General features: G+C 38.3%; 1 protein-coding gene across 2 annotated transcripts in view; it reads left to right on the top strand.

Annotated features, from left to right (window-relative positions):
- Nucleotides 1–27,012, top strand: part of cntn5 (contactin 5) — a 111,342-nt gene that overhangs the window by 66,048 nt on the left and 18,282 nt on the right. The window contains exons 7-14 of one of the 2 annotated variants that reach the window (XM_029447059.1): nt 2,768–2,971; nt 8,870–8,972; nt 13,715–13,896; nt 18,233–18,369; nt 18,516–18,645; nt 21,269–21,413; nt 26,022–26,149; nt 26,553–26,728. In XM_029447059.1, coding sequence (XP_029302919.1) covers nt 2,768–2,971; nt 8,870–8,972; nt 13,715–13,896; nt 18,233–18,369; nt 18,516–18,645; nt 21,269–21,413; nt 26,022–26,149; nt 26,553–26,728 — 1,205 coding nt within the window. Of the gene's footprint in view, nt 1–2,767; nt 2,972–8,869; nt 8,973–13,714; nt 13,897–18,232; nt 18,370–18,515; nt 18,646–21,268; nt 21,414–26,021; nt 26,150–26,552; nt 26,741–27,012 lie in introns of both variants that reach the window. The other variant, XM_029447058.1, reaches the window with a different exon arrangement.

Here is a 27,012-nt window from a genome sequence, read left to right as displayed (position 1 = left end):
TTTTATAATAATCACACCACACTCGTCAACGATGCTTAGGTCAGCTTTTACAACACATTGTTAGAATATTTACTTGCTTTATTTTGATGCCTATTTTTCATGTTTACAGATTATGCTCAAATACACAATACAGGTAAAATTATAATGTATCTGTTCAACATTACTGACATGAAATAAAAAATGATCTCCAACAGCAAATAATATAATTTAAATTAAATGCCACAGCCATAACATTTGGGTGTGATGAATGCGTCGGTGAGTCAGACCGTGTCACAATAGAAATTCACATTTTATAGGGAGTGTTAAACAATGTTTGGGTTAAAGTGGTTGTGGGAGGATTCAAAGACATTAAAATGCCACTTAAATTAGTTAGGTCTCATGAGTGAAAATAATGTGGAATCACTGGGATGTGAAAAGTGTATTATTTTCCATTTCATGGCTTTGAACGCTCATAATCAGTTTTTATGTGTCTTTGGTAAATAGTGTTTTACTTTTATGACAGTAAAGTAGTTTCAACAAAACCTACAGGAACTCAGGTGTCTTTGATAATTCTAATATTTTGTAGCCAAAATATATTGTTATTTATTATTCTATAATCTATATTTAATCTTTCTCTGTTTTAGTACAGTTGGTGTAGTTTGTGTTGAAACTGGATCACAACTGTGTGCCTCCATCTCTTTTTCCCTTTCGTTATCAAGCAGTCTTCTCAGTAGATTAAGCAACTTTGCAAATTCATCCGTTGACGAACACTATTTGAGAAAGTGTCCTGTATTTGATTCAGTTTTCGACCTCATTGCAGCCTCTGACTTTGAAGACTTGACGTCAAATCTCCATCAGATCTGAGCATCTTTGAAACTGCAGTTATTCATAATTTACTAACAGGACATTGATATTCTAAAAAAGACATAGTGGTGCATTTTTCTCCAGAACAGATTATGGATGCAGAATCAAAGAGTTTTGAATAGATTAGCTTGTCCCTGCGTCATCTTCTTTTAATATAATGATGGATGTGGCTGTGTGGAACTGTCCACAATAGACACAAAGCAAACAGAAAACTGTCAAAAGTCTACACTTATGCTCATCATATTGCATCCATCCATTTTATTACCCACTTATTCCTGTTCACAGTCACTTAACCAACTATTTCTGCCTCTTTTTTTTCTTCTTTTGGGCTGTTTTTCTGCAAACACACATTTTGTTCTATGCAATTGTGTCATCTTTCTTTTTCTGCCAACTTAATTTGTGTATCAGCGTGCATTGTAAAGAATACTAAACGCGTAAGTAAATCTGTGCTGCCGGGAATCAGGAGTTTATATTCCACACTATCGCACGCTGTTATTCATGAATAAAATGTTAAAAATTCAACCAAGATGCGAATACCTTAATAATCTGTCAAAGACCATTAGCTATTAACTCAGAAAAACTCTTTTCTGTGCTGACTTTTTTCTTCCGGTTATATAACACTTAAGAGAAGTTGTTTAATGACCCACACGCACACACACACACACACAAACACACACACACAAACACACAGACACACACACAGACAAGCTTACTGAAATCAGTCCACTCTGGAATCTGTTATTTTATGCCAGTTTTACCTTTCCGATGGTATCACGAATCATTTAAATAATCTAGCTGCAGATAACATGCTCATTAAGGTCCTGTATAATTGTTATTTTTTTCACCTTCAGGGTTCTCAGCATTATCTTCTAGACTTTGTATAGACTAGCTTTTATTTCATGCTTATGAGTAAGCTGATCCTTTGTTGTTGTAAATATTCCATGTGCATTACTTCTGTATATTATTATTATGTTTTGAGCTGTGCTGAATTATCAGTGGTTAATATGTTCTTAGTGTTTGTTGCCTGACGGTTAAAACCCTATATACAGTATTCTACTGAAGTGACAAACCCTAACTTTATTTCAGATCAAGGTAATAGTCATCCTGTCAGATCAGATGCATCTTTTTTTGCATTGAAGTATTGCTTTTTTATACAGTGAGACCAGATTAATTATTTGCCATGCTTTGCTATAAACTTAATCAATAGCTCAATTGAATACCTCATATACTATTTAGCAAGTTTATTTAACACCTATTACTATTCTACAAAGATTGACTTTTTAGACTATTATTGCTCTTAAAAACAAGCAGCAACCTGAGAAGTGAAACTAATGTGGAAGTGCCTTGAACTTGCATTGTCTCCCAGCAGGGGGCTCCACTCGTTGCAAAAATAAGTCCTGTTTTATAGAAGTCTACGAGAAAATGATTACGGCTTCAATACAGTAGTCCACAAACCAATGGGTGATGTTACGGCGACTAAGTCCACTTCTTATATACAGTCTATGTTTAAAACACTTCTGTGTAAGCTAGTTTACCCACTTTAACTGCAACAGCTGCATCTTATTTTATACTACAATACCGGTTTTAAAGCGTTGTTGTTATGCACGTTACTTAATTTATGTTTTATTGTTGATTTCATTGATGTATTATTACTCGTGCTTTGTTGCTTATTATATGACCTTATATTGATCTTATGTCATGTAAGGTCAGGTGACCATAAGTGCCATGAAAGGTGCCAATAAATAAAATGTATTATTATTATTATTATTGAGTAGTTAAAGGATCGCGAGAGATATGTGCTGAAATGTAATGCACATGGAGAGTACAGAGAAGACCAGTACAAACATAATGGCCAAGTCAAAATAACCACGAAGATAAAGTTCTGTATTTTCCTAATCTGTTTGTTCTCCTCTTGCTTTCATAGAGATCGTCTACAGCTGGGTGTTTAACGAGTTCCCCTCGTTTGTGGCTGAGGACAGTCGGCGCTTCATCTCGCAGGACACAGGAAACCTGTACATCTCGAAGGTGCAACCCTCTGACGTCGGAAGTTACATTTGTCTGGTGAAGAACACGGTGACAAATGCGAGGGTTCTGAGCCCTCCAACACCTCTGACACTGAGAACCGACGGTGAGGCTCTCAGATTTATAGCACCTCTCACACACGATAGGCCCTGATTTGCATAAATGCCCTAGGCAGACAAATCTAATGGATTTCATTGGATAAAGCACAAGAAAAGAAATCTCGGCCCTCTCCCTTTTCATTTGAAAGTGTGAATTTATTTTTATTTATTTTTGTTCTATTACAGTACATCCTCCCACTAAACTTGTTTCGCGCAGATGAAAATCTAAAAGCGTATTTTATATTCTGATGGTGCATTTTATTGTATTATAATGCGTTTGGATAAAAAAGTGTCTGATCAGATAGGTTAGTAAAAGTGGGGCGGTGTTCTGCGTTCCATGAGCCTCATGTTAGTGCCGGGCGTTATGAATTCCATACACACGGTAAATAGATAGTGAGCAATGCTTTAACATTAATGTGGGGAGCCTTCTTCGCTCACAATGTGCTTTGGTGAAACTGGCCGTCAGGGAAATCATTTTCCAGCATAAAATTAACTGAATCAATGGCCCTTGCTGTGGATGGGATTTCACTCTTTTATACTAGCCTCTCAGGAGCCATGCTGTGGAGCTGTTTGTTGGATTCAGGTATGAATTTCACCTACAGGCTTTCTTACATCTGACTACACTGAGAAATGTCCATCACATCACACAGGTGCCTGTCATTGTCAAGGTTTCAAAGAGCCACTGAGATTACATCCCCAGTGAAGCTGTGAAAGGGCCTCTGTGCCTCGGAACCAGGTTTGTTCCAAATGTTGCAACACAAATTTACCTCTTAAGGATTACATCCCTTGCAGCAACATTCACACTCTCTATTTGCATAACCTTTTATGAAATAGCCCTCAGAGACATTCATAAAACTGACCACATAACCGTGCTAAATTGGTTTGTGTCTCTCATAAAACTCGGATGCAATACAGTCAGAAGGGCATGTGTTCAGTCTGCTATCAACGTTTTAATGCGGTTAATGGCTGGATAAAAAAACCAGAAAGATGTTTTCTCATTTTATTTGTCAACAATGAGCGATGGAAGAAGAACTGTGCAGCAACCATGTAGTGATGTCCATCCATGATGTGGCTATGATGCTTGCAACGCAACATGGCCAAATCAAATCTCTACAGCTGTAGGTCCATTATGCAAAAAAGAATGCCTTGGCATCGCTTGCCTTGCAAATCTCATGATGTTCGGCGGGCTTCTACATTGTGAATGTGGGTGTAAAATGCTGAAAATGGCATTGGCACACCTCACAGCAGACACCCAAATGTTCCCGCTCAGTGTGCGCTCATCAGTCATTGGAGACTGACCAATCAGACAATCTGCAATCTGTGCCTCAGTAAAAGTGAGGGATTATTACACATCAGGCAGCTCGAGCTGGATCTGTGTGCGGCTCACCACTGTCAGCTCCAACCCTGACTCTCTTAATCAAAAGAAGCATCTGGGCTCCATTATGCCCTGCTGGAAGCCATTGATCGTCAATTCACTATCCACCTTGAGTAAAGCGGTGCTAATGTACTGTTTTTATACAGATATACAATTCAACTCAGAAACACACTCCCTTCGATGCATCTGCTTTGTGTAAATAAGTGCATGGCATTACTGTGGATAGCAGTGGCTTTTAAATGGCTCTCAGTCAGAACACATTGAATGAAATTGCTGTAAGTAAAAAAACTAAATCTGATATTTGCCACTGTTGTCACTTGTAATTCTGTTCTTTTGATTAAAGCCTCAGAGTTATACCATGCAGCAGTGACCTACCCTGTTTACTTTATGTGTGCACACAGTTGTTCTCATATTGACGGGTGGTTCACAAAAACTATTTTGTAAATGCCAGATTGTAAAACTCTATTTTTGATTATTTATTTGACTGTTAGGAGGAGACTTTGCTTTTGTTGGCAATTGTTTATTATTTGAATAGAAACTGTCGATTGGGGCTCGGCGATAATTCAATATTTCAATGAAACCATATCGTAATGAAATCATATATCGAGATATCGTGATACACAATTAAGTTGTGTAAATTGATAATAATTGATTGATTGACTGATTTTTTAAGTAATATAATTTGAAGAATCCTACTATTGTATTTGTGTGTATTCATAGTAAATGTATAGTGGAAATATTTTATTTTTTCTCTATAATTTCACTAAAGTTCTTCATTAAATTATATTATCATATAATAATTATTCATTTCTCAGTACTTTTCATTTTTCACATATTTAATTCACGCAAAAGAATACACAAATAGGCTTCACCATGTGGTTATTGTATATAGATTTATAGATAGATAGTTATCCAGATATGAAATGACCTATATTGTGATAGAAGATGTTGGTCATATCCCCAGCTCTAGCTACAACTCTAGATTTGATTGACAGTTTAATACATGGAGTAAGACTAAATACTTACAAAATCTGAGTTATATAAAGACTTTATTTATAGCATTAAACTATGTGAATTATCCATCTATAACTAAAGCTCTTCAATTACTGTTATGTGATAACACCTCAAATGTATGTTGCCAAAAACATTGGGTTTTTAACTATTGTTTATACTTGCAGATAAGAGCTACAGCTTCCAGTTAGACTGCAGTACTCGTAGTGTTATTATCGTCATTAGACATTTTCTCTCTCCACACTGACGGGTATCAGTGGAACATAACGTTTGCAGGCACATGTCATCTCCATATGGGCATGTTTTCTTTACTACACTATAAATTGTTATTGAAGGAATAGGCCCACAGCCATATTGGATGTCAGCATGATTATGTACTAACCAACATATTTTTAGTTTAGTTATATTGTCCTTTACCCTGAATGCACCACTTTACAGTCCATACTGTACTGTAAACACACCACTGTTAGGTTGAATAGCAGCGCAATGGAAATATCCATCTGGACTGAAAGGACCGTTCCAATCAATGCTTTTGAAAATTAGAATTTCAAAAAGCATTTTGATCGTGTTTATTGAGAACATGCAACAATTGTTAACATGACATTTTTCTTAGAAGAAATGTTTTTTTAAAAGTCTAATCATCAAAAATCAATGATGATGACCACATTATTAGAGATTGTCTGGTTATTACAACATTGTGTGTAATGTTAATCATGTTCCTTGTATAAAACATGGCTGCATTGCTATTGCAGTGCAGATAGATGATCAGTGCCTTAAGGGCAACTTCCTCAATGAGCACATCAGCAGGAGTGTGACGATCCAATTACAATGAGGGAGACCAGTCCAGCTGTCCAGCAACAGGCTGCACCAATGCAAGAGCATGCAAGTGAAGAAAGTAAGACGGAGGAGTTATTACAAGTTTACTATTGCTCAGGGGAATCTGACTTGAATATTTAAAGCAACATTATTTAGTAATCGATATTTTTGTATCTACAGTTGCAAAGTGCAATTCACTTGTTTACTGCTTTTCCAAAGTGCCTTTGTTACGTATTTAATTTATAAAGCACTTTGAAAAGCAAACGGGTGATTCACGAGGACATGAGGACGAGCACTTACACATACGTATAAGTGCGTGTGGAAATAATAGAAATAGAAATAAGCTCAGATAAAATAAAACAGAAATACAGGTTGCACTTTTAGGTTCATTTTAGGTTGACCCTCATTAGGTTACTGGGTATGATTCACTTTTTTATGATGGATCAAAAGCGAGTCAACAACTTTGCTAACACAGCCAAACATCAAACTAGTGTATCAACACAAGACTACGCCACTAAATATGACTAACTCCAGTTCTGTTGCCCCCCTTGGACTGACAGAGACACATTTACAAGTGACTGTTATTTTAAGGTAAATTGGTAAATTTGTAAAATTATACAAACGGACTAAATCGTTTTTTTTTTTTTTAAGTTGGGTATTATTTGTTCTATTTTCTTAATCCAAGTTTCAAAGGTTATCCTGCGTCAAACAAAAACGCTTGTTTATTACAGAGAGCTAATAAAAAAAAAGTACTTTTCCAATTCTATAAACTTGCACTGCCACTAAATTGCAGGATAGGCATTTTACTTTGATTTCATTGGGTTGCAGAACAACAAAGCAGAAAAATGTAATGTTCATGTGATTAATAAAAGATACTGGAACATAAAATATAAAGCTTTACTACAGATGAGGGCTGTTAATGTGTTCGCACAGCAAGCAAGACATTTTTTATTTTCAATTCTATCAGGTCCTGCCACTGAGACTAAATATAATATTGAATATACTATAGCATGAGCCAGTGAAATATTGCAAATTCATTATAAATGAAGGGCTGCTTTGGAGCTATAAATGTTGAGAATGAGATTGAAATTGAAAAGTTCTTTGGAACAAATATCATAAAACTCCTTTTCCATACATAGTAAGCCACAATTCAATAATCCCACTCCCTCTTTGCTGCCTTCATTTTATCACATAAAAGGTGTCAGGCACATGTAGGAGGTGTAATTATGGTTTCTCAAATGTCATGCCGGTCATCTGTCCTACTGATCATGTGCGTTACAGTGCACTTGTCGGGCACTGCCTATGCTCTGATATGTTTGGTGCTAAAGTCAGGTTCTGGGGTTAGCAGTGTGTCCATCAGTGCTCCTCACATGCGATGCTTTTGTGTATATTTAAAATGTTTTTGTAAAGAGTAAGACGCTCATGTAATATTCATACCGCAAACTCACATTTAATAAGACCGATAGTAGTAATTACCTCCCAGATGAAGGTGTTTTCCTTTGTTACACCAAATATGCTTAATGGCATCTGACATATCGTTCTGGTAAATGGATATAAATAGCCGCCTCAGCACACAGATGAATAAAGAAAGAAAACGTGTCCTCTGGCTATGACTTAGAGTAGAGGTGTTAGTTATAGTGGCACTTAGCAACACTGATAACACGTTATCACATGTGTCTTTCACAATGTGTTTGGGAAATGTGGACGGACTTTCTAATACTTTACTTTTCCTTGTTGTCACTGGAGAACATTTGTTAGTGCATCATCCTAACGGTTTGTTTGTGTGATGTCATGGCTCGTGAGTTTTTCTGCTATTTCCTATAGACGCAGAATTGGGCTGACACGACTGCATGTTCCAACTGACTTTGACTACTTAAAAATTGAGGCTGGAAAAAATGAATAATAATTAATTGTGTTTTAAAGGAATCGTATCCCGATGGAAGGATTATACAGAGGCGTCGTGAGACGAAATATCTTCGTCTAAATGTGTTAATAACGAGCACATACCAACTCAAATGTCTCAGAAAATCTGATGTGAAATATTTTGAGGGAATGTCATTTTATGTTTACTTTTTGTTACCACTCAGTTCAAATGCTATTAACAATAGAATCTGTACGGTTCCACTGTCAAGTATTTAATTGCCAGCAAACAATATATATCGTGATATATATCGTGATCGAGATTTTAATATGAACTTTATCAAGACAATAGATTTTGGCCATATGGTCCATCTCTACTGAAATCCTTTTGAAAATGTCCTGTATATGCTTTATTCCAATGGGATACTGATATAATATATTTAGTCAGTTGCTCTGTATTTGATGTAAACCAGCATCATTAATCCTATTAATAGACGGTGTATAAACTTAAGGTGGGTAGATGAAAGATATGCCAGATGGTGTGCATAATGTGCAGTCCCACACTGCTTGATTCAATATATCAGGAATCCTCAAGGAAATTTTGATTTGCTGCTTTTGTTGCATTTTTTCCTTCAGTAGTTGCTTACATTCTCATAAAACAGGTACCGAGGAAATAGAAAGTGAGCCTCTATATTATTTTGAAATCACTGTGCTTTAGGCTCTGAGTAGCACCCGGCAAGAAAGGACAAAGATGATTGTCTGGGTGGGGTGGGGGGGGGATAACTAGCCGTTTCAATCTGTTTGGTTCTAATGTCTGCAATTCCTCTCTCCTAACCTTTTGCAGGTGTCATGGGTGAATATGAGCCCAAAATTGAAGTGCATTTCCCTACATCTGTTCTGGCTGCCAAAGGACTCACTGTCAGACTGGAGTGCTTTGCTCTGGGAAAGTAAGTAAACAAGGATACATTGCACAAATATAGATAGTTGTTTTTTACAGCAGCATCGTATTAATCACCAGGAACAGTAAACCACAACCTATCACTGCTCTGTTGCCGAGAGATGCTTTAGATCAGTGAGCGCGCTCTCTTTTTTAAATTCCATTATTCCATTACCTGAAAGGGAACCAGACATAGCTTGTCTTCAGGCGGGATGTTAAGTGAATGTAGACAAGTGCAGCATCGTAGCTTGGCTGTTAGATGGCATGTTAGTGCATGGGGGGGGGGGGGGTGCGACTGAATAGGGAATTCAGCCCTAGGGACCCAAGTGTTCTCATAATTGAGAGCCCAAATGTATCTGTGTTTCTTGGGTGCTTTCAGGGTCTTTCATGAAAGGAGAAAGCCAAGGTTACGTCTTTGGAAAATATGAAATTGGTTATAGTTGTGTTGCCAGGAGGGAAAGCACACTTTAGTCCACTGAGACGTCATTCCAAGCCTCTTACCACTGTTACTAAAGTTAGCATCGCAGGCTCCATGGTAGAAACAAACCTTCACCTTTTAAATCAAAATGTAGATTTTTAAAAAATAAAAGAAATTTCAAATGTGTTCTTCTCCAAAGCAAGGTTGAAGTAGTGTTTGACATTACAAGAAATCAGTTTCTTTGTACAACATAATCTTGTACATCCCATTTTGTGTATAATTATTATACAGCATTAATTATTCATCTCTGACTCCTATCTTAAGTGCAAACAGTCTCTAATCTACAGATGACTAAGGACCTCATAATTCTTTTCCTTGATTTCAATTAATTATCCACATTATGGTAAGTCCTTTACTAAATATATAGACACTGCATTATGATCTCACACCCTTTAGTTTTTCCTATTAAACTAAGCAGGCGTTTTCTGGATGCTAGAACAGTCAAACAGCGCGAGTCGTCGCTCTGTGCTACCCTCAGTCATTTCTTCGTGATGGCTTTCAGTCAGACGGTGATACCAGTGACTTACCCCTTTACATAGAGATGAATGATTTATCAATGCACCCTATTAAGAAAATCCAGTCTTTATATAGCACTGAAAATGAAGTTTAAATGGGTTTTGTTCTCCTGCTGTTCAATATTTATGATGGCACCACTAGATACGACAGGGCAGGGAAGCTCTGTGTGTGTGAATGCCGAAGCTCCTTGATATGATTGTCTGCTGTGATATTTACCTGTGACATTACTTTGTAGGCCACGGTCAAGGGCACAGAGAACAATGGGACAATATGAATGAGAACAATAACAAATAGTCCAATAGTATTGCTACCATATAATGTTCTAATATATAGTAACGTCTGCGAGACTCATATTAATCAGGATCCTGTGTGTTTGTGAAGTGGGTTCTCTATAATGATAACCATTGTTTACTATAATTGTGTAGCAGCACTATGCTGCTGATGTGTCAATTACTTCATATACATAAAAGATAAATATCACAAAGTACAAGCAGCACTTTCCCCAAAGACTTATCACATCTTTTATGTGTTTGTTAGCTTGTTAATTGAAATAATGTGCCGTTCTCTTATGCATGTTGCTTCTGCTTGTTTATTGCCAGCTGTAGTTTTTCAAACAACACAAATTAAATTCAAAACTGTGGCTTCACAGTCTGAGTTACACGAAACTCCGTAAAGTGCTGTGCTGTTAGATGCATTCATTTCAAGGGATATTGGAGTACGTAGTTCAAAAGGCCGTTCACATTTGATGTGTTACACATTCTCCCACTCATTTCCACTTAAAATACAATATGTGGTGGGTGCTTTCATCCAAATTGCCTTAGAGTAGTGGATATACTTTTAGTTTCAGTGAGGGACTCAGACTCTTGAAACCCTTGCAGTTACATTCCTCATTGAACTATACAGGACCACAAAGTCCACATTGTCAGCAGCAACGGAAAGTGCCTCTTAATGACAACACATTTTATACTCGTGGTCCGCTTTAATGTTTTTCAAAAGATCATACAAGTAAAAGTGGCTTCATGTTTCATGTAGATTCTCCCAAATAAAAATAGTGTAGAATTTTCTAGAGGAACCAAAATATTGAGAGCTTAGCAAATGAGCTCAATGGTGGAATAATACCCAGATCTTAATGATCTGAAGCAAACCACTAAGTTTTGCTATTAGATTTCATTTTCAACCTTTTTAATAGAACATGTCCAGATGAGGGCGCAGCAATTACGTGGAATGCTGTTTAAGATATAATCTACAGAGCTTGCCTACGGGCACATTCGTGAATTGAAAATGGCATCACCTTACGTAAACTCCAGTGTGTGGCACATTCGCGGTTGTAAAGGTACGCAATACTCCGTTTGTACACTTTGGATAGGATTGACCTCAGCTTCAGTGTTGCGGAGTTAATGCCAACAGTTTCATACAGGAGACACTGACAGGCAGAGTTTCTCTTTTCTAAACTGAGCGAGCCAATTCCCTCCTGCCCGCCCCCCCCAGTCCTGTGGACACGTACAGGCCTGGTGCTCATTATTCAGCCTCCAAAGAGAAATCCTACCACGGACTCAGGAAGACTCACCCTCATGTTCCAGCCCCTCAAGGTTTCTATAGATTTGCTCTGTTCTCTGTCCAGAGTTTATTTGGAGCAAAGGTCTCTCGCAAAACTCTCCATCAATAACATAAGGAAGGGCTTCATAGCAACTGTATGCCATATTCATGAGTACTCATTCAATCTTTTTTGTCTATTGTTCAAATTTGTTTATGTTGTTATGTTACACCCCACAGGGGCATTGGAATGAAAATGCCAAGTACTAACAAATGGACCTACATTAAAAAAAAAAAACATATTTGATTTCACCTCAGGCCCCAGATGTTGCACATAGTAAGCATTCTGTATGGGACCATATTTGATGTTGATTCCCCACACTATTCAAATGTATAGCTGTCTGTACTGCAGATGGGGAGATACTAGTTTGTATGCTGAACACATTGTAAAGCCCCCTGAGGCAAATTTGTAATTTGTGATATTGGGCCATATAAATGGATTTGATTTGACTAGTGATGACAGCAACTTATTTCTCTACATTATTTGATTATATTGATGTATGACTGGAATGCATGTCCCATAACTATCAATTCAAGTGACAATATTGTGACTATTTATCAGGGCTGCGTTCGAATAAAGAAATTCTTAGTGGACTAACACTCAGTGCCATTTTGTCGACTATTAGATTAGTTAATTTAAAATACAGATTTGAGTTTCTCCTCAAAGAATCATGCAAAGGCATCACTTTAAATATTGTGGTAACCAGAGATGTGCACATAATGTTCTTGTGAAATAAGTCATTCACCATTAAAAAAGCATAAAAACAAATGACTAATAAAACTAAATCCCAATAGACCAATTAATCGACTAAGAGGGGGCAGCCCTAAGATATATGAATGCAGCATGAAGTTTACAATGTGTTAAGTAACCACCGTGCTATACTTTTCAAACTAAGACATCTTTTAGTATTCAAACTTGTGCAGAAATGTGAGGCTCCAATAACTGAAGAAGTCCGTTTGAAACTTCTGACTATTACTCAGTATGTTGCTTCACAGTCTCTGTGATGTGAGGAAACTATGCAGTAGGAAATGAATGCAGTAAGATAATGAGTTTGCTATTCAAAAATACAAAGTAAAGGAAAAGGAAACCAAATAGTCTACAAAAAAAAGTGCTGCCTAAAGTGAAAGAAAGTATTTGTGAAGAAAAGCTTTGTTTAATACAAAACACGCCATGAATCCTTACTTCAGTGCATTGCAACCACGAGTGCTTCAATGTCCTTGTGAATTTAGAGCAGATAAAAAAGCTCAGGGATGTAACATTTTCATCCTGACTAAATGATTGATGGGTTCACTGGAGGTTTGTATGGTGTCACATTTCCATCTTTCAGACACCTGTCAAATCTAGTTGTCGTACAAGAGCACCACCGATACTGAGCGCATAGTCAGACATTCTCTCTCCGCGTGTGCAAGTCATCTATCATACAGATCTATAGGGCAATCCATGAATAAGCAGGGATTGATGACATTGCTTGAGCACTAATCATAAAAACCTTGTTGGCTATTTATAGCCTGATTTGAATCCTGTCCCTGTCCCTCTGAAACCCCGGGGCTCTAATGTGTGGGTCATTTGGTACAGTAAATAAAGCACAAGGGGTCAAAAGGTTAGCGATTCACACTTAAACACTCATCATTTCGTGTCAACACGCCATTACAAATGAATGACTGTGGGTAATAGCTGATGTGCTTTACGTTGTAGATGTTATTATTTTAAAATCACTCTTGTTGGGCAACAATTAACAATTATTTTCATCGTTGTAGAAGCTGATTTTGTTATGTAAGGTGATGCCGTTTTCAATGAATTATGTAGTGAAGAAAAGAAAATGACAATAACAACAACAATTTCCAAAAGCTCACAGGGATGTCTTCTAACTACATTAAAGTAGACATTAAGCGTGAGTTCAACCTTTAACAGTTCACGCAGGCAGACTCAGAATTAAGTAATCTTTTGTGTTTCTTTAAAAACAAATCAGAAGCACACTAGAGAGAATCTACAGAGGTTATCTTTTTAAAACTGTACAACTTAATATTTATTACAAGGTCATTGTCATATTGTCATATATATTATGTATCTTCCTTAGTGATTATGTTCTTATTTTAAAGATTATTATTAAGATTATTGCAGCTCACATCCTAAGCAAAATAGTCCCACTCTTCTCTCCTCACAGTCCAGTGCCAACGATCACATGGAGAAAGATAAATGGCAACATCCCCAAAAAAGCAAGACTGCGGAAGTCCCAGGCCGTGCTGGAAATTCCCAACATTCAACTCGATGACTCGGGAACCTACGAATGCAAAGCTGAGAATCCAAGAGGAGGCACAGCTTTCAAAGGACACCTCCAGGTGTACAGTGAGTCTGAGCATGCTCCTCTTCTCTGTTCATATGCTACTTTTGTTCAGCCATCAAACATTTATTAAAGTGTTGATGCGTCGTATTCCGAGAATATTGTTGGGAACATAGTAGTCGAAATCAACAACTCAACTGTTTCCGTAACCTATTTCACATCTATCTCAGTTTCAGTGTTTTTCATAATATCATTTTTATTCCGACTTACAATATTTTCAAATTCAAGGCTGTGTGCATTTACTGAACGGTCTAAGTACTTATTATACATCCATGGCAGATAATCCATGAACAAGAGTTCATCACCTCAACAAATGAGCTGTTTCTGTGAGTGTAGGTCGGTTTCTGTGCCAAAGTGTTCCGGACGACTTCTCTGTGACTTGTTTTCCAAGACTGTTTGGTTGTTCTGTCTTTCTTTCAAATACTTTTTCATACTTTTGGACACTGTTTTCTATGAATGTCCTGAGCACACATGTTTCTCAGACTGGAAGAATCATCCATTCTGGGAATACCAGTAATTAGGACCAAACCTTCGTGATTGATCTATACTCATATTGTAATGCTCTCATCTTAAGTCTAATGCAGGTATGCACTTATTGTACCAAAGCTAAGCTAAAACATGATTGCGTATTATATAGGTTTTAGATTTTAGTTTCAGGACAGACCTCGCAGAACAGTTTTAGTTTTCTTACATTCCAGTCAGCGTGCTACCTTTGTGTATTATCGTAGACTTATCTATTCGGGTGCATGTCCTCCATGTGTCTGAGCCGTGTGCACAGGACCAAGATAATGGACTGCCTTATCCTTGGAAGGACACGCATCCAAGGCCCTGCACTTCTTGGCAACCTCCATTCTGTTGACATCACAAGGAGAATAGGGAGCTAATTTGTAGCAGCCTTACACTAAATGTAATTTACACAGGTCGGCTGGGAGTTTGAACTTGCATTGTCAGGGAGACCTTGACCATAATCATTCCATCAAACCACACACAAAAACATATACTACCAAAGGCGCCATATGCAAAGAGTAGCAAAGAACGTGCCCGGCATGTTACCGTAGGAGGAGAAGCTCAATGGTGGGGTTTCACACTGTACAAGAAATACATCACAATGAATCATTGGGTCTGGAAAGGTGTGTAATACTGAATATGAGGTACAATATATAGAGATCCAATTATTTTTGTAATAGTTATAGTTAAAAGAAAACAAGCACTGTGCGATCGAAAATAAATCCCGTCAGTAGAGCGTTACAGCCGATATTCGTTCTGGGCTCTGTGCATGTAAAGCTTTACACGTCTACTGGTTTGTGCCTCACGTTGACCTTATAATAATACCATGTCATTATAAATAACTATGTATCTTAGTCTACACAAATGGGTTGTTCAGTGCTAGTTGCATGTGTTGTTTTACCATTGTATACATATTTTACATTGAAATCATTATTATTAAACTGCTCAGTATTACAACATACAACAATTGATGTCATCATGTTCATTTATAAACGTCTCATTTCAGCCTTAAAACATATTAGAACAAAATTTAAAATTTAAAGGAGATTAAAATAAAAGAGAAAAAAAAGGATAGGGTTAGTTATTAATAGTTCTTCATCTACACAAGACTGGCACAATGATCCAGCCCCAGTAAAAGGTCCTTGTCAATTGTATAATCTTATAAATGTACCGGAATGGAAAAATACACATCCCTATGCAGCATAAGACCCAGTAGATGGACCGACACTACACGATGAAAAGAAAGTACATGCAGCCTTTACAGTACAGTGCTCAGAACTTGAGTTGTGACAGATTCTTTGCAGAATGTGAAGTGGAGAGAAAGAGAAGAAAATTATTAAAAGGTTAAGGCTTCCTTAGGAAAGGCAGTTGCTTAGTTTGTCTATGGCATGGATCAGCCATGCAGAGGAAGAAGAGAACATCTGCCTCCAGGACCATGATACAAAAAATATGTGATCCACACTTGGAGACAATTTATTCTTTATATTTATGTATTTATGTGGATCTCCTTTAGTCACGAGTGTAGCGGGGTTCTGGCTTTGAATAATCTCTTAGATATATATAAAAACTCTTGAGACTTGTACTCTTGGAGCTCCAGGGAAAACACCTCCATTTATTTCACAACTTAACACAAGAACGTGGCTTTACTGTGACGTCACCAGCCTGCGCCTCCTCACTGCAGGCATCACCAATAAAAATGTGTCACTGGAAGAAATGTTCCTGTTTCTATGACAAAAACAGATCACAACAAAACAGCAAAATAAAGTATAAAGACAACTGTACGCATGTAAACAGAGTACACAGGGGGGAAAGTGAAACCATTAAAAACCATTAAAAACAACATTTACATTGACTGAAATTAAAAATGAAAAACCAAGAAAGTTCCTCATTAATGATCATATAGTCAGATATGTTGTACAGTTTGTTACGTTGCGTTAGTTTTTGAAACAGGAAGTGAAAAACAACCAGACCGACTATTTAAATGTATGACTATTACTACTATATGAACATTGAGGGTACAGAACATTGAGGATTTAAATGACAATGAGAGCAATGCAACTCCCAAGTATTGAACATATCCACTGCATTTTCTGTTAATATTCAAAAGAATATTAATAATTAAAATCAAACTTATTGAATTGAAATCCTCCCCATATGTATTTGTCTTGTAGGTGATGCTTGGTGGTTTTACTACTGTATAAAGTATACTTAATGAAAGCCCTGGATGTTAAGTGCTCTACACCACTTTAAACCTTTCCCCAACTGTATTTGATGTCTGACTGCGAGACAGCACCTTATTACAATAGGTGGGCATTTCTCTTCAAGAGCAGAGCAGAGGACAGGAAAAAGGAGATGTCGTGGATACATTGTGTGATTTATAAGTCATCTTTGTTAAGTGCAGTGCTAAATTACAGAAGAAATAAAAGACAGTGAGCCCAGGGTGGATTCAAAGATTTTTATGGTAAGTGACAAACATAAGACTGAAAAAGAAAACAACAAAAACAGAGGGCAATATAAAAAGGCAGCGCACAAAAGAGAAGCATAAACAAAAGGTTTAAACACACTAAGAAACAAAGTATGTCCTTAACTATATGTTGCTTCTTTAGGGACTGTAGCATTAAGGGATCATAAAGTACATTTCTACATCCATGGACGGATTACTGAGGGGGCATACCGGGGCATACCAGGGGCCCCCTTGGCCTTCACCTGCCAAATGACACTTAAAGGGACACGAACCGACCAGGGAGAGACATAACATGAAACAAAGAAAAGAAACATAAAACGTCTACAAACAGAACAAAACAACTACAAAGTCATGTAAAAAGACTCACAACGACTATGAAAAGGGCCACACAATGACAACAAAGAGACACAAAACAACTACAAAAAGGGGCAACACAATCACAGACAAAAATAACTACAAAGTGACATAAAACGAGTTACCAGAGGCGGCCCGAATCTACTTCAAGACTCTGGTGCTGGCCTACCGTGCTGTGAATGGATCAGCCCCTTCCTACATCCAGGCCAAGGTCAAACCATACACCCCAGCTCGTTCACTTCGGCCAATCGGCTCGTTACTCCCTCACTGCGAGTGGGACTCAGATTCCCCTCAAACAAAACCCGCCTGTTTGCTATCCTGGCTCCAAAATGGTGGAACGACCTCCCCATTGATGTGAGGTCAGCAGACAGTCTTCACATCTTCCGTCGCAGACTGAAAACTCACCTGTTTCGACTGCACAAATGACAGGAAAAAAATGATGTTCTTCGTATGTTGCACTTACATTGGTTTGGCTTATTTGAAGATATTGTTCTGCACTTAAATGATTGAACCTATTTGAAGCTGATTCTTGCTGTTCAGAGTTGTATCCTCATGATTGTTTGCACTTATTGTAAGTCGCTTTGGACAAAAGTGTCAGCTAAATGAACTGTACTGTAAAACTACAGAGAGACATAAAACAACTACAAAGAAAAACAAAACAACTACACAAAGACGCAAAATGACCGCAAAGAGACACAAAACCACAGAGAGATGCATAACGACTACAAAGACACAAAACAACACTGAAAAAGGAATAAGCAACTCTAAAGTCTGTGTGTCTTGCTCCTATGTAGGAGAGCTGGTAGAGCCTTTTGCATGTCCTGCTTCAGGGGCCCATCGTCTCACTATCCGCCCATGACGACATCCACTGTCTTAAATACATTGTGTGTTGTTGACAGTGTATTGCTGCATGACTGTTTTTCTCCTCCAAGTCCAGGTGGCCATACTTGTGCCTTGTGTGTGTTTCAAGGATATATTACTTATTCTAAATCTTCTTCTTTTTTTCTTTCTTCAAGCCCTCCCTCAGTGGGTCAGAATGATTAATGGTACCCAGATGGATAGTGGAGAGAAGCTCCAATGGGAGTGCAAGGCCATGGGGAGGCCCCGGCCCACCTATCACTGGCTGCGTAATGGTTTGCCCTTGACATCCCAGGTACCTACCTTTTAAACACAGTACCTTCTCCTTTTTGTCGATTGTATCACGAAACATCTAATCCTAGGAAACTACTTGTGTCCACTAGCATAATCATGCATCTATTTTTAGATGTGATGTTCTTTAATGCTGTTTTCTTGTTACAGGGTCGTGTTGAAATAGTGAATGGAGAACTGACCATTCACAAAGTGCAGCAGACGGACTCGGGAATGTACCAGTGTGTTGCTGGAAATAAATATGGGGCCATTTACTCTAATGCTGAACTCAAGATTTTAGGTAATTACATATTTTGTTTATTATATAAATTTGACAAAAACACAGCATTGAAATACACTTATGAGTCATTTTTATGAGGCGGCTGTTCCTTTCGACCAAGCGTACTTCTTGATACCCTGCAATGATTAGAATGACAGAGTGAGTATTGGCATCTGAATAAGCTGCCGAATGATAGGTAAAGGGAGATTGAAATGCAAGTGGGGAACGCTGAACTGTGAGATGTGCTGATTACCAATCAATGGTCCCTGATTTAACCCAGACAGGGGACGGCATGAATAAAAGAAGGACCCTTATGGTTATATTCAATGAGGTGTTGGCACGCATCAAGTCGAGGAGAGTCTGGAACAGTTCTTCGTTATATCTTAGGAGAACGAAAAAAAACAAAACAAAAAGCAATGACTTGTAGATATAGATTTATACTAATGGGAGCAAACACTAGAGGAGAGACATCAATGGTTTCTTTGAGAGAGTTTAATGACTCCATTAGGGTCTTATCTCCGCTCTATCGTTTGTCATCAAAGCTCAGCCTACGTCACAATCTTCATTACTTAAGAACAAAAAACCTTTTCTTTCAGCATGACTTTCATCAGGTATTTATTAACTAGTGCTATTTTGATTTATTTGTACAATTATCAATCATTCAAAATGTATTTTGTATCCTTTTTCGTAAATTGCAAAACCGGAGTGACATGAACTTGAAAATGTAAGGACAAGGAAACTGTGCTCTTTAGACTTGCATGTAAGGCTCCAAGCTAAAAACATAACCGTCTACAGAATGGCCGCCCAACGCTCTGTGTTGATGCACTATTTTGTCCTTGTCATCTTCTATACTGGGATGCATCTGGTGACACCCATTCCCCTTTCATATTTCCCAGAGGGACAGTTTGATTTAGTGTATGTGTGGCGTGCCCTTTTTTGACGAGGAATCTTTGGCATTTTGAAAATCTTATTGCAATTGGACAGTTTGTTTTGTGTGTGGAAAATCCATAAAAAAGTTTGTCCCGAAACCATCATCTTAAAATCTTCATGGAAAAACACTTTGTTAGTGTTTGCAGTGATGTCCGCAAGAGTGAGAAGTTCTAGATTTTTAATACGCTTTATGTGACCTGACGAAGAAGTGCTTTTGCCTTCCTGAGAGTCACTGTCACAATGATGGTATTTGGAAGCTGGTGATGAATGTTTTCATAACTATGCCCCACAGGCATGTCTTCCAAGTGACCTGTGCTCTGCGGAGATGTCCACAAGCAAACACTATCAGGACAGATTACATGGCTAATACCAGCCTGCAGATGAGCGATCACTGGAGGCTACGCGGGGGCAGTGGCTGCCCTCATGCCTGTGATCTTGTCCCAGATCCAGCTCTTCTGGGAGGGTGGCGGGTGAAGCAATAAGGGCACTGCTGCCACCAGCTGCAGGCCTGCTCTTATTTTGATTAAAACAAATACACACAGCAACTGCTCTGTTTTCCACTGCTTTCCGTGTCTAGAGGGACCTCTGCCACTCAGGCAACTACTCAGCCTCAAAGACACAAATGTTTCAGGGAGAGGGGTCAGCCTGTAGCTACACATGGGATTGAATTGTCATTGCATATAATGTCACCTATAAAGCGTTATTCAGGATTTGAATAATCACAGTTGACAAAGCCTCGCAGCCTGTGGATGGCCTTGATGTGTAATACAGCTATATACCAGTACCACATCAACTTAAGTGCTTAAAGCCTTATTTAGAACATTAGTGCCTAATTTATTCTCTCGAGCAAGCCATGATTGTAAAAATAAAAATGTGTTTATTATTCACTCAGGCAGCCTGGTTAAATATGGGTTAAAAACATAAAGCAGTACAAATCATCCAACCATCATTAACATGATGACAGCTATTTAGTGATTAGGCCGCACAATAGAATTGTAGTGGGTGTTGAATTATCACAGAATTAAGACAAAGTATGCCGCATTACACAGTATATGAAAGCACATTTAGCCAATGTGTGTACAAAACCATGCTTTGTAATAATTTGCGTGAAAAATGTGGTTTTTACTTTGAAACAAACTAGCATTTTGATCAAACAGCGTTATGAGTCGTGATGTGTCACTCTAAAGCCTCTGGCATTTTTTTAATAATTACTTTGAAATGCCACAGTTGAAAAGGTGTTACCAGTATCAAGTTCACAAATGTATTACATTTTAGCAACCACGCAATTAATTAAAACTACGTTTGGAAAGTGTGTTTGTTTTACCACTAGGAGGCAGAAAGACAAACTCACAGTCAAGTCAAGTTGTGTTCTGATGTTACAGAGCAACATACAGTACACTCAGCTGAAGGAAAGCACCGTGCTGAAACAGCTTCTCACCGTTTTAAACAAAGCAGCGTTGTTTTAGTTTGTGACAAATATGTTCATATTCATTCAGTGTTTGATCTAAAGATAAATCAATGATTGTGTCTTACAAATAAAAAACTGAACATAATGTGTATTTCCATATCTTAACTGATTTCAAAAAGGAATTTAACATGCTTGTTTTGACAATAGCCAACCTTTGTAAATAACAATTCACACACCATGATAGGACTACAATATGTTCTGTTTGTCTTTTTAAATGTTAAAAAGTTGTGTGTCTGTCTTTTACAGCGTCGGCTCCTGTCTTTGTCCACAATCCCATACGGGTCATTGCCACGCTTGGAAAAGATGTTTCACTAGAATGCAAACCCAGAGCATCGCCCAAACCCAGGATAACATGGAGGAGAGGAGACCGAAGGATACAGCAAAGCAGAAGGTACAGCATCGCTTCACTCTTTAATAGAAGTAGCGTGTTTGTGTGTGTGTGTGTGTGTGTGTGTCTGTGTGTGCGTATGTGTGTGTCTGTGTGTTTAAAAAATTCATTGAGTTATTGATCTGCGTAAGAGAAGTATCCGTTTACCCGCAGCTTGTAAGAGCAACAAGGCTGACATGGATCCACAAGGTTCTATGTGTCTTTAAGAAGTCCTAAACTCAATTGTCTGAAATTTAGGCCTAAAAAGCTCTAAAACTTTTCTTGAATACAATTGTATAGGTCCTCCTATATATTACTATAATGTTCTAATGTTGTGTTCGAGACAAATGATCAAGATGGCAGGAGAACGGAGCAACAATGTAAATAAATGTTCAGAATTCACTCCAGCACATCTATGAAGCACTATCTCCATGGTGACTGTCTTGCTTCTTGAGATTAAAATGTTATATTTAGCCAGATTTAGACTTAAATATTAATATTGTATTGCTTAAACATGTCAATATATTCATGTACTTAGAGTCATTTTAGGACTTATTTTCATTCATAGGCTACTAATATTTCTTCATACTTCTGAGCGCAACATACAACATACAAACAGGTATTACATTTCCTTCTATGTGGTCTTAAAAAGGTCCTTAAAAGTCTTAAATTTAACTTGTTGGAACGTGCAGAAAACCACATACTTAGCAAAGCCCAACCTCAAGTGGATTCTAATTTTTCAGAAGAACATGCTAATAACAAGACATCCTCAAGTTCATTTTAAAAGATTACATATGGTCATATACTGTATATATATATTATTTTTTCTCAGATGAAATACAAATTTATGGATAAACAATTCCACATGGAAATGCCAATTTTGGGCTAAACCAGTGATAATGAATATAATAATATTAATATAATGACGTTCTTCATCACATTGGTGCCATAAAGCTGTCTTGGTCATTGATTTGCAACATTGTCTGCTGTGGCCTAAGATAACCAGAGATATTACAGAGGTGGTGTATGAGAGGTGGTTCTTGTATGCCAAGAAATATCACTAAAGCAATGATCTGCCTTGAGCTCTTTCCTGTGCATCCAAAATAGTAATATGTTGGAGGGCGTGTTTCAGCGTCTGGAATGAGACCCTGAAACTAGTGTAGACCTTTAATAAGAATTCATTTTTGCTGTTGGGATAGGTCGTGTATATTTGCTTTGCAGACAGTGGTAGATTTACTGGAGCTCTGTGTTATAAATAGTATCCAATTTTTTCCTTCTGCACAGTTTAGAGATTAGAATATTATGAGAGAAAGTTAATTGCCCAGTTAAATATGTATGAAGTCATGAAAAGTTGTCTCACTCAATATATTGTTTTTCATCATAGTTTCACAGCATATCTTCAAGTGTTATCATTACGGCTCAGGCACCTTCAGGAATTGCATACATGTCTTGTTGTAACACATCACAGTTTCATTACTGTAACCAAAATTAAGTGTCACTTCTGGAATAAAACACCTTAGGTACTAGCAAAGCTCCGGAGACGCATCCTCAACCCCACCCCCCTCTCCCGGATGCTGACAATTTAGACCGTACAATTGCATTTGGAATTCATTGCAGTTTGATGCATCATCTTTTATGAGAAACATCTCTCCGTAGTACCTAGAGGGGGCTGAGCGGGGCGGGGGTCCATCAATCAGACTGAGTGACACCACTGAAATTATCAGTCACTGCTGAGCATCCCACGTTTTGAGTGAAAGAAGAGGACCTTTGTTTATCAGCCAAGATGCAGCTGTCTGTTTGACAGCTTCGCAGCAAGGGCAGCCAGTTGATAATCAGATCCTCGCAGTGCTGCTCCTTTAAACCGCCAGCGACAAAGCTCCATGCCTCGAATGGAAAAAAGGAGTATTCAGGAATTAGTTGGTCATTTCAGAGTTTGGCGCAACTTCATTTTCCATTAAAAGAGAAATGGTCCTCAGAGCTCATTTTGGGTGGCTGTTTTCTATAAAAGAGCTGACTTCAGTGAAACTGATGGATGGGGATCAGTTGGTGTGTGTGTTGCCCTGAAATGGTGATTAATGACCCTGGTTTGTCTGGATCTGATAAATGCCTTTGAGGTATTTTTCAAACCCTGGCAAATCTATTTTTCAGAGTTGTTGGCGTGCACCGCGGGGAGATTCATACCTGTCCACCTTTACACCTTGAGCTCCTTTTTATCTGACTTCAGATAAAGTCGTGTCTTAAGAGAGTAGACAATTGTCCATGAACGAAATTGGCAAAGCATTTAATTTCTTCCCCTCAGAGTAATTTATCATTCAGTGGCAGTGTGTACGAGCAGTATGTGGTCCATGTTCTTCAAAATCTCATAGAATTTCCACAATCAGTAAGTTTTCTTACAGATTCCTCTTAAGCTATATACACGGTGCTTTTATACAATTCAATTCAATATAGGAGTTTTACACTAATAGGATGTTTGATGCAACCTAATGGTACTACTGTGTAGTGAGTTAATGAACTGGATAACACAATGTCTCGGGGGTCACTGCTCAACGGGAGATCAACCTTGTGAAAGGGTGATTTCTATCTAAAAAAGGTGAAATTAACAACGTTTTCAGGTCTTGGCCAGGGTGACTCCTGCAAAGATTTTCTGCCATTACCTATAGTAAAGTAAAGAGTTTATGGATGGAGAGACGTTCTGTTCTTGGGAGAACGGGGGAGCAATCGAAACAGCTTCACGTTTATCTGGCATTGACAGCTGTGCTGACTTAATGAAGGTTTGTAATTAACATGGATTTCCGCTAATGTTCGCGGCTTTTGTCTCTTAAACAGAAAGTATTAATCCCATCAGTTTGAAAGTATGTGGCAGACTAACAGACTCTTTATTTAACAGTCAGACACTGCATGATTTGGCATTTTTTTCGAAAAATTGTGAAATGTTTAAAAATAATAATGAGTGTTCTGTAGCTGTCTATTTGGCTTCACCACAGAAACCTCGGAAGCGAGGTTTCAAATGTTGTTAAGGTTTGCTGTGATCTTCTGATGTTTCCTTTAAATATCCTAAGGTCAAGCGTAATTTGCATATTCTGTAAACCCAACAGTCCCTTTCTTGTCCTTTCTGCCTCTGTGTCCTTGTCGGGTGTGAATTCCCTCCCTAATTTGAAAAACGTCGCCTGGCGGCAGATTGCTTCTTCATTGTCTATGTGTGGCATGTCTTTGCCACGCCTTGGTGAGTTTCTCTTTGCCAATTTCAATCACCTTGCCCATGATGAAAGAGCTCAGTGCTGTAAATGCAAATGCCAAACAATATGACTTAGATTAAAAGTCAAGATAGACATAGACTCCCCCACATCATTTTGATTGTTCTTTGGATGAAATGGGTATTCTAATAAAAAAACTGTGTAAATATGCATCCCCACCTCTGTGGGCAATGCTGACATATTTACATTTTGAATAAAAGGTAGTTGCCAGTACACTGAGTATAGTAGTGACGCAACATCATTCACAATACTATATATGATTCCTGCTCTGAAGCCATCTGCTCAGTCCAGCGTTGCTACATCCTATACTACCTGATGTCAAGCACTTAATTCTCCAGCTGTTATTTACAAGTCAAAGCGACATGTTAATACCACATTGCCGGTGTTCTTCAGATGGACAAGGGGCTACTTATCATTGCAGGTGTGGTGTTGTTTTTTCTCTCTCTATTACACTTGTTATTCCCCGGAGGAAAGCTCCATGATATGCACTTCTTGGTTTGACAGCTTTTGCTCTAGATTCATTGAATGCAGCAAGACTTAGTCAGGTGGGTTCATGAGCATGATGCGCGTGATGAATGTGGAAACACATTTATTTAGATGTATGGAAATACTGATGCAAAGGGATAAAATCATCATAACATCTGTTTTATTTCATCTGGTGTATTGTTCTCCTCAAATTGTGTTCTGAAATTGTCCTATAATGAATTTTAAATGATACTGTAATTGCTCAAACCACAGCCCATTGTGCTCTTTCAAAGGCACAAGTTCAGATGTAGTGCATCATTTGACCCAAATTGAAAGTCAGAGGAACACTGTGTTTCTTTGTTCTTGACATCACCACCTGGGTGTAGGTTTGTTTACTGAACATGTGTCCCCATTACCTTTATATGTATCTTTAGTAGCATCTGTGTTTTAATCATGTTCAAGATAGGGCTACTTAGCGGTATCTACAAATCCGATTCATTAACACATTCCAATAGTTGATTGATTTAGACTGGAAAGGGTTTATTTTCATGCTCCCTCGTTGAAGGTTACACAACAAATACAAACACTGTTCTTGACTTCACATCCCTCAGTGTTTCTTCCTAAAACAAACAACTTACTGTCAAATGCTTTTTATTTTGTCCTTCAATTCAGTGATAATAATGTGCTAGATGTAAACACTACTTTGTTTTATGTGTTCCACTGCAATCTCTAGTGGATGATCATTTCAAGGATGTCTGAGCAGTTTGTTTTATCTCATCCCGAGTGAATATTGCTGTTCGTGTAACCCGACACAAGCACAAACGTATAACCTCGTACCTAAACTAGTCGAGCAACTGTTTGTATGTGAATTTGTCTCTCATACCAGTATTGATTTTTGTTTCCTTTCTCACAGGATTATGTTGTTACGGAACAATACTCTGAGAATTGTTAACTCCAGCCGAGCGGATGAGGGGAACTATGTGTGCCGGGCAGAGAATCAGTTGGGCTCGGCAGAGATGACTGCCATATTGTGGGTAAAAGGTAAGTGATGCCCTGGGGGCCTTTATTTTCTGCCAAATTAGCACAAGTCAGCCACCAATAAACAGTCCCCAATGTCAGCCCCCCCCCACCACCACCACCTTTGCACGGGTGCCAGGAAATTTATTGTGCTTGCTCAACCGTGAACCAAAGGCTCGCACATTCAAGAATCATATTACAAAGACACACTTTAAGAGCGTAAAGGCCTCAGTCTCATCGATGTGCCTCACACACTCCAGATCAGAGCCAAGCAGCATATTTATCCGACTACGGGGAATGTTTTTGCCCAAGTTAGGGTTGGCTTCTCGTGACTGCCCTGGCAGTGATGTCACAGTCAAACGCAGCTGCTTGATGCTATAGCTTTTGGTTAGCCTGAGGTGACAGTGTAGCAGCTTTGTGCTTCCAGAGGCCATGCGTGTGGAGCTTAGCCCGAGCAGAGTGGAAGTGACCGTGGGGGAGAGCGTGGTGCTGAGCTGCAAGGCGACACATGACCCGTCGCTGGATGTGGCTTTCCAGTGGTTCTTCAACCAGAGGCCAATCAACTTTCAACAGGATGGCGGCCACTTTGAATACATCCAAACAGTAAGAGCAAGAGTAAGAGCAAAAGTAAGACCATGAATAAATTCATCATATTGGTTATGCTCCTATCTATTTACCTGTCTGTCTGTCGTCCATTATATCTGTCCGTCTGTCTAATTGTTTACCTGTTAAGTGTAACCAGCAGTTGTGTTTTCAGTAGCATACTTATGTATATTAAAGTCCAATCTATTGTACCTGTGGAATTGTATTCTATTTGTGAAAATGAAAACAGCATTAGAGACCGACTCGTACTAGCTTTGAAAGGTAATAAGGTATTCCTGTTAATG

Source organism: Cottoperca gobio, chromosome 13 (assembly GCF_900634415.1).
Source record: "Cottoperca gobio chromosome 13, fCotGob3.1, whole genome shotgun sequence".
NCBI classification, from domain to species: domain Eukaryota; kingdom Metazoa; phylum Chordata; class Actinopteri; order Perciformes; family Bovichtidae; genus Cottoperca; species Cottoperca gobio.
Note: the sequence above shows the minus strand (reverse complement) of the source record. Positions and strands in the feature narration are given on the sequence as shown.